Source organism: Cynara cardunculus (assembly GCF_001531365.2).
Source record: "Cynara cardunculus var. scolymus isolate 2C chromosome LG 10, CcrdV1, whole genome shotgun sequence".
Classification (NCBI taxonomy): Eukaryota; Viridiplantae; Streptophyta; class Magnoliopsida; order Asterales; family Asteraceae; genus Cynara; species Cynara cardunculus.
The window spans coordinates 17,991,301-17,999,876 of NC_037537.1; the positions used below are offsets into that span (position 1 = coordinate 17,991,301).

General features: G+C 34.2%; 1 protein-coding gene across 1 annotated transcript; it reads right to left on the reverse strand.

The window, feature by feature from the left end:
* Positions 1-4,936: 4,936 nt before the first annotated feature.
* LOC112520067 (putative disease resistance RPP13-like protein 1) lies at positions 4,937-8,410 on the reverse strand. The gene has a single exon (XM_025128368.1). It carries the CDS (start codon positions 8,408-8,410, stop codon positions 4,937-4,939), a length of 3,474 nt encoding a protein of 1,157 aa, XP_024984136.1.
* Between the last annotated feature and the right edge of the window lie 166 nt (positions 8,411-8,576).

Genomic DNA, 8,576 nt, shown 5'->3' on the forward strand with positions numbered 1-8,576 from the left:
CTGCTGTTTGACGCGCGCAACAGAGGGAAAACGCAGCAGCCGTAGCTGCTGTTTGACGCGCGCAACAGAGGGAAAACGCAGCAGCCGTAGCTGCTTTTTGACCCGCGCAACAGAGGGAAAACGCTGCAGCCATAGCTTTATTTTTTTAGGGTGTTATACAATGATTACCAAACAAATTATGAAGAACCCACATGGGTTTGGTACAAGAAATTCATATAAGAAAAAGACAGTTTGTGATAGAAGACACAGAAAGTATGAAGTCTTTTTAAAGATGGAATCTTTAGAGAGAGAGAGAGAGAGTTATGTTATGCAATTACTGTCATTATATGATGAAAGTAGCATCATGAAAGACAAGATTATGAAGTTCAAACTGTGGTGAGTTATGTTCAGGTGAGTTATGTTAATTTTGCAAGTTTACTGTTTATGTTCTTCTTTATCTTTATCTTTTAGCTCAGATTACAAAAACAAACAGTCTTATTGATTCAGATTTCAGATTTCAGACGTAAAAACAAACAGTCTGACTAATTCAGATTTCAAATTTCAGCACCACCTCTTAAAATTCAGAAGTGAATTCAGACTTCAGACTTCAGCACCTCTTAAAAAAACAAACGCCACCCAAGTCTTTAGACTTTCTAACTCTAAACTGTAAGTCTTAACTCTGAAGTATAAGAGTTTCGAACTCTGAATTGTAAGTCTCAACTCTGAAGTCTAAGTCTTCAGACTTTCTAACTCTGAACTGTAAGTCTCAACTCTGAAGTACAAGTCTTCAGACTTTATAACTCTGAACTATAAGTCTTAACTCTGAAGTATAAGTCTTCGGACTTTATAACTCCGAATTGTAAGTCTTAACTCTTAAGTATAAGTCTTCAGAGTTTCTAACTCTGAACTATAAGTCTTTACTCTGAAGTATAAGTCTTCAGACTTTATAACTCTGAACTGTAAGTCTTTAACTATGAAGTATAAGTCTTCAGAGTTTCTAACTCTGAACTTATAGTCTTAACTATGAAGTATAAGTCTTCAGAGTTTCTAACTCTGAACTGTAAGTCTTAAGTCTGAATTATAAGTCTTCAGACTTTATAACTCTGAATTGTAAGTTTTAACTCTGAAGTATAAGTCTTTGGAGTTTCAAACTTTGAACTGTAAGTCTTAAGTCNCTCTGAAGTATAAGTCTTTGGAGTTTCAAACTTTGAACTGTAAGTCTTAAGTCTGAAGTATAAGTCTTCAGACTTTATAACTCTGAATTGTAAGTCTTAACTCCGAAGTATAAGTCTTCAGAGTTTCTAACTCTAAACTGTAAGTCTTAACTATAAAGTATAAGTCTTCAGAGTTTCTAACTCTGAACTGTAAGTCTTGACTCTGAAGTATAAGTCTTCAGAGTTTCTAACTCTGAACTGTAAGTCTTAAGTCTGAAGTATCAGTACTTTCTAACTCTGAACTATATAACTATTGCCAAGTACCACTGAGCCAAATCGAGTAATGCATACTAAAAATTATCACATTTGAGTAATAAAAAATAACAATAGCAATCATATATACAATGGCTAAACGATTTAAACAGATAATGTATAATAATTAAACTGTGTAAACTGTAACAAAACTAACTGTGTATCCTCCCCTTGGGGAAAACGAGTCATGGAAACTCACCTGAGTTGCTGAATAATTGAGCAGCAGTAGAATTCTGTATTTTACTTCATTCTTTTCTTTCGAACTGAACACCGAAGACCAATGATCGAGTCTCCAAAACTTTCTGCACCAAGCTTGAATCGATCCTTTAAAAAACCCTTTCTTCTTGCTAGACCTTTGCCAATTTCTCTCATTTTCTTTTCTTCTTAAACCTCAGGGGAACAATGAATAGAAAAATCCTCCTTTTCCTTTTCGCCCAAAAGAGATTTAAACTCTGTTGTTGGAGATAGACTCCACACCCGAATTCCCCCCCTTTCCAATGATAACGTTGTGGTAGACTAAAATCTTACCCAGTAAGTAATGATAGTGTTAAATTTTACCGGTAAGTGCTTACTGGGTAAGTGTTTGGTAAACGGCCCCTAAGTCTCTCCATGACTCACGTCTCTCACTTAACTTTTTCAACCTCCCTTTCATTACTCTATTTCTACCATCAATTCTTTTTAGTCCTCGACTTTTACATACTTTACAAACAATCCTGAAATTTGGGGTGTTACATGGTGTGTGTAATCCCTCGATGTGTGCATTTTCTTGGGTCTGAGAGAATGATGTGGCTGTTGTCCTCGACGTGCTTCTACTGTTGGTTTCGCTGCAACTTCTACTTGCTGCTGTTTTGTAAGAAAATTAACATCCAAGACTCAATTACGTGGGTAAAATGCAACAAATAAATCAGATTTAGGGGAAAACTATAAAAAAATGAAAAACTGAGGAACACCCTAATAACCATTTATTTGTACAGTATGCACATGTGCAAATTGAAAGATTATATTGTTTCTCTTTTTGGGTTTCGTAAAGAAGGATGGGATGAAGTAAAAAGGGGCAGACAATTATAGGGAGTACAAATGTCCAAAGTTTTTATCACAGTGTTCCACTTGAAATATGAAAAAGCTTACCCAACAATATTTGATGTTTTTTTTAATAATTTAAGAAGTATGCTTATCCCATAATTTTTAAGTCAACTTTAAAATAATAATAATAATAATAATCACCACTAATTGCGGTGTTGATAATCGTTTCCTTCATTGTATCTTGGAAAGTGACAAAGAATCTTCAACAAATGTCGCATGACATCGTTGGAACGCTTTGACACAGGAGGCTTCAAAAGGTGGCAAAAGAAGATGCATGATGTTGTTTTAAATTTACACCGTAAGCGTACGAATTATGTAGCATACAGGTAAATCACAAGGAGTCATGTAACTAATTGTAGATAAACATCTTATTTTAAATATAAAAAGTTTAAAATATAATAGGATAATCATTGAATTCTAACATAATACTTAATTATTATCTTTATAAAAGATTATATTATTAAACTAAAAATAAATTGTCTTTTTATTAAATCTAAATTAAATTATAATAAAAAAAGTTGAATTAAAAAAATTACGCAAAAAAAGGAGAACTTTTAAATAGTTAATTTGATATTAGTATCAATATATATATATATATATATATATTCCAAATTTTATGATGTCTTCAAATTTATATTTCATTGAGAAATAAAAACATCATTATTTTCCTAAAACCTCATAAAACCGTATTATATCGATAGATACAAATAATAAAATAAAACATTAAAATCGAGATGTATCTTGCTGCATTGCATGATTACCCTATATATTTATACTATATTATAAAGCATTTGATAAAAACTCTTAAATATTATTTTTTTATGCATGAAGTATTGTTTATTGATGCATACTACTTAAAATTCAAGATTACAAATAAATTATGCGTAAGTACAACTTATTAAGGCTTCCTATTTGAATTTGTGTAATTAACTACAGATAAACATAGTCAAATACAAGATAAATATTTCATTTTAAATATAAAAAATCTAAAATATAATTAGGATAATCATTAAGTTCTAACAGAATACTTAATTATTATCTTTATAAAATATTATATTATTAAATCAAAAATAAATTATTTCGCTATTAAATCTAAATTATATTATAATAAAAAAAAAAGTGAATTAAACAAATTACACAAAAAATAAGAACTTTTAAAAAGTTAATTTGATACTAATATTGATATATATTTTTTCCCGAAATTTTATGATATCTTCAAAATTTTATTTTATTCAAAAATAAAAACATTATGTCTTTCTTAAAACCACATAAAAACCATATTATAACATCTACAGAGACGGAAAAAAATGAAAACACTAAAATCAAGATAAAGTATTTGGATAAAAACTCTTAAAAATCATTTTTAATGCATCGGGTACTATTTAATGATGCATATTATTTAAAATTCAAGATTACAAGTAAATTTTACATGAATACAACTTTTTAAAGTTGTATGTTTGATTTGATATAATTAATTCATAAACATATATAATCAAATACGAGAACTTTTAAATTGTTAATTTGATATTAATGTTTATAGAAATTTTTATGGATCTTCGAATTTATATTTTATCAAATATAAAAACATTATCATTTTCTCAAAACCGTATTATAAAAAGAAACATTAAACTTGAAATATTTCTCGCTGCATTGAGCGAGTACGCCTCTACTTATTTTTTTTACTATATTTTATTTCTTTATTTTTTTCTTTGTTCATTTTACATCATTATTTTACAAAAATAACAATAACATATTAATTAAAAAAAATACGTTTCTAAATAAATTACACCTAATAGTTCTCTCAAAATTTTCTTCAAATTGAGCCTAATATTAAATATTTTTGGCTAATTTTTTATACAAATTACACCATTATAATCATCTCCATAGTCCCATCACTTGATTTAATTTTATACATGTAATAAATAGATAATTTTGAATTAGCGACACACAAGTAAATACCGGAAAAAGAAAAAATTGTGTTTGCAAAAGGTGAAAATATTTTTACATATCAACACTCATGTTCGTTGTCTTCACCTCAACCAATATATATATATATATATATATATATATAGAGAGAGAGAGAGAGAGAGGGGGGGGGGTCGGGTTCACGTGAGATCACATTGTTTTTGTGAGGCCACTTTTTTACAATTAAAATTTCACAACAGAACACTATGAAGGTAAAAGAAATCCGAACTTTCTTAGTGCTTGACTGTGAAGTTTCAAGTATAAAAAAGTGGTTTCACGAAAACAACCTCGTCTCACGTGATCCCAATCCACCAAAAAAACACCACCTATTTTTAAGACTCCATAAGAGACTAGATATGACGTACCATGATCAAATAATTCACAGGATTTGAGAAATGATCAGCCGCTAGCCAGCTTGTAGTTGCCTTTTCTACTCCAGCCACTTAATTCTCAAAGAGGTTCTTAAGGCAGGGGAGGCATTGTAAGGCCTCTGAAACTAATTCCAACTCCATAAAATCATGGACTTCTAGAGTCATTAGAGATGGTGGAAGAAGAAACGATGTATAAGTCACATCTTTTGCATTTGCAACAAATGAAACTACTCCTGAATCTCCTCCCAATAAGAATAGATTAACAAGTGATGTTGGGTAATTTTGAATCCCCCATTTTGACATGGGCTTATTTAAGCCTCCTATCACTAGGCGTCTCAAATTAGGAGGCCACAACCCACAAGGAAATGAGTAATCCATACTTGGACATTTATATATCAGCAGCTCTTCCAAAGATGTGAGACTTTCCAAATGCTCATGAGGAAATAACTTCAAATTCTTACAACCACTAATCTGAAGATATTTGAGGGGAATAATTCCAAAACCTTTATCTGAAATGGATTCTAAGTTCTCACAATCATAAACCGAAAGAACCCTTAGAGACGATGGGAGCTCGTGCAATGATACCAACTTTTTACAATTACTTATATTCAAGTTTCTTAAACTCACAAGAAACTTGCACGCCTCCGACTCTGATTCACACAAATATCTCAACTCATCACATCCACTGATGCTTAGATCTTCAACTGCCCCAAGAAGCTCTCCATTTATTTGAGCAAGTCCTTCAATGTTCCATATTCTCAACACACGAATTGATGAAGACACACCAACCATGCTTTCAAATACATCTTTAGAACATCCTCGTATATGTAAATCCCCAAGTGACGGTATTAAATCAATTGAGATTTCAACTAGTTTTGGACAATCGCTTATAAAAACTATACCAAGACGAGGAAACGATCTAGCAGTTCCATCATTGTCCCCACGTCTAGTTGACCATCTCTCCCAACCTTTCATATCACTAAAGCTCAAAATTTCAAGTGATGGAAATACAATACCGTGGGAAGAATCAGTAGGTCCAAACAACTCCAAACCCAAATTCTTTACCCCATCCATGCCTTCCACATACAACTTATTTAGCGACTGTAGATGTCCGAGTGCTGGTAAACATGTACACCTTCTACAACCACGTAATCTAAGTTCTGTTAACCGATCAAACGAGGGATTCCCGAACCAACTAGGAAATTTCATTCCCCCATAGAACCAAATCAGCAGCTTTCTCAACTTATAATGAGGCCTTAGCCCTTCAAGTACTTCATATTCACTCGTATGATTCCGAGAATCATCAAAGTCATCACTCCATTCCATTACCAAATCATCAAGGCCCTTCTTTTCTTGCAACTTGGCATCATTTGCTTGGATTGGACTCATCACTTTATCAAGCCCCTCAATGGAAAGCCGACCTTCAAGATCCGATAGACCCTTAAGCTCGGATATTTTAAACCCATTACCTCCTTCAATAATGAYCTTAGKTAGAGTTTGTAGACCCGTCAACCCACCGATACCCAAGGGCATCTTGTTCAACATTGGAGTATCGYTSATRTCAAGATGTYGTAGGTTTATCAACTTAACAAAACTGATGGSCAAGTTAGATAACTTCKKRCAACCACWAACCAACAAGCTTTGTAGATTATAGAGGTCACTGACTTGTTCCGGTAACCGTTYGATGTYAGTATRTGAAAAATTGAGGTATCGAATATGCTTGAGAYTACCGATGGAATGTGGTATCTCAYTGATCRAATGCTYACTTAGGCTTAGCACCTTTAAGAACTGTAGTTGGGGAAGTAATTCGGCAAGAACCTTGTTYGRTAAGTYGAAAYCWGACCAGGAWTTAAGTGAAACAGGTAAGAACGTTCGCAAKCCTCTAGCTCTTTGTAATTCCTTGAACTTTCTATATGWKYCATATTCYYSACCWATAAATGAAACATGACGGAACTTTTYGAAAGATTCATTCAYGTCATACSTGTCCATTTTATCATCCAACCTAAAGAAAAACTCTCCAGCAACACTCGTGGCCAARTCATTAATCAAGTCRTGCATTATGTATTKCGATTGCTCAATAGTTGACGTCTGAAAAAAGGACCTTGACTTTAGCTCTTCAAAATACTCACGACCCAAACTCTCCTTCGATTTCCTTCCATTTGATTGGTTCAAGAACCCTTCTGCCATCCACAATAAGACRAGTTTGTTCTTGTCAAACACGTAGTCCTTGGGAAATAAGGAGCAATATGCAAACAATTGCTTCAAATGTGAAGGGAGATCATAGTAGCTTAATCTCAGAGCCGGAAGAATATCTATTCCATCGTCCAAACTCCATATCTCACTGTTCAACACCTCCTCCCATTCATCCTCCTCTGTTTTTGTCCTCAACATCCTTCCAAGCGTTATCAAAGCCAAGGGCAATCTGCCACATTTCTTAACAATGCCTTCACCATGCAATTTAAATGTTGGATGCTTGTCAAAGTTATGTTCGTCTATTGCATATTGAGCAAATAAAGACATAGCCTCTTCTTCTGACAAAACCTTGAGATCATAAGGCTGAAAAGAGTTCATGACCGATGCAACCTTGGTCTTGCGGGTCGTCACAATAACTTTACTTCCAGGTGTCCCTACCACAAAAGGGCTTTGGAGGAGTTCCCACTCTCTGTAGTCTTCGTTCCAGACGTCGTCCAGAACAACTAGGAACCTTTTGTTGGAAAGTCTTTCTTTAAGAGCCACATGAAGTAGATCGAGATTAGCAAAATCTTGATTCGTCCCGGCTACAGCTTGAAAAATAGCCTTGCTGATATTAAATACATCAAACTCTTCAGAAACACAAACCCATGCCCGGAGCTCAAAGTGATCCTTAACCCTCTTTTCATTGTACACAAGCTTGGCAAGAGTGGTTTTGCCAATCCCACCGAGACCAACTACAGACACGAAGCTAACATTTTGATTACATGCTTCGTTCCACAACAACCTGTGAAGCAATGCCTCTTTATCCCCTTCCCTACCCATAACTTTGGACACGTCAACAAGTGAAGTTTCCTCCAACCTCCTATTTCTTCTGTTTGGCCTTTTAACATTCACATCCAAGCCTAGATTATGTTTCTGATAAAAAAGAGTGTGCAAGTTGGTCGTAATCTCATCTAGCTTTGAGCTCATCTTATGACCATAAACAATGGTATGAGGGGTGAAATTAGTACAACAACCTGGGATTAGCTTCCGTAGCTTACCTGTGTTGGTGCTGGAGCTGGCATGAGAATCTTTATTCAATTTGCGGCGGATAGCTTCTGTGGCCAAATCATCAAGTATATCGTCTATTTGGTAAGCCAAATCCTGGAGATTACGCAGCCAGAAATCAACAGCACTATCTGTTATGTGCTTGTTGGCTGCATCAACAAGTAGAGCTTGGATCTGGWGCAACGTGTTGTTCCACTTGTCCAGCTGGGAATGGATACCTTCAGATCGAGCCAGCTTCATCAAGTCACCTGAGGCTAACTTCTGAAACAACACATCCATGACTGCACCCAGAATGATTTCAGCCATTGCAAACAATGGAATGATTGTCTTTCAATATCTCTTTGGGGGTTTGAATTCAAAGTGAGGAAGAGATAGAAATGAGCAGATGAAGCAAAAGGGGTTGAGTTGAGCTTTTGTGGTCTGTGGACTGTGATCTCATCATTCAAGATGAAATATATATATATATATATAT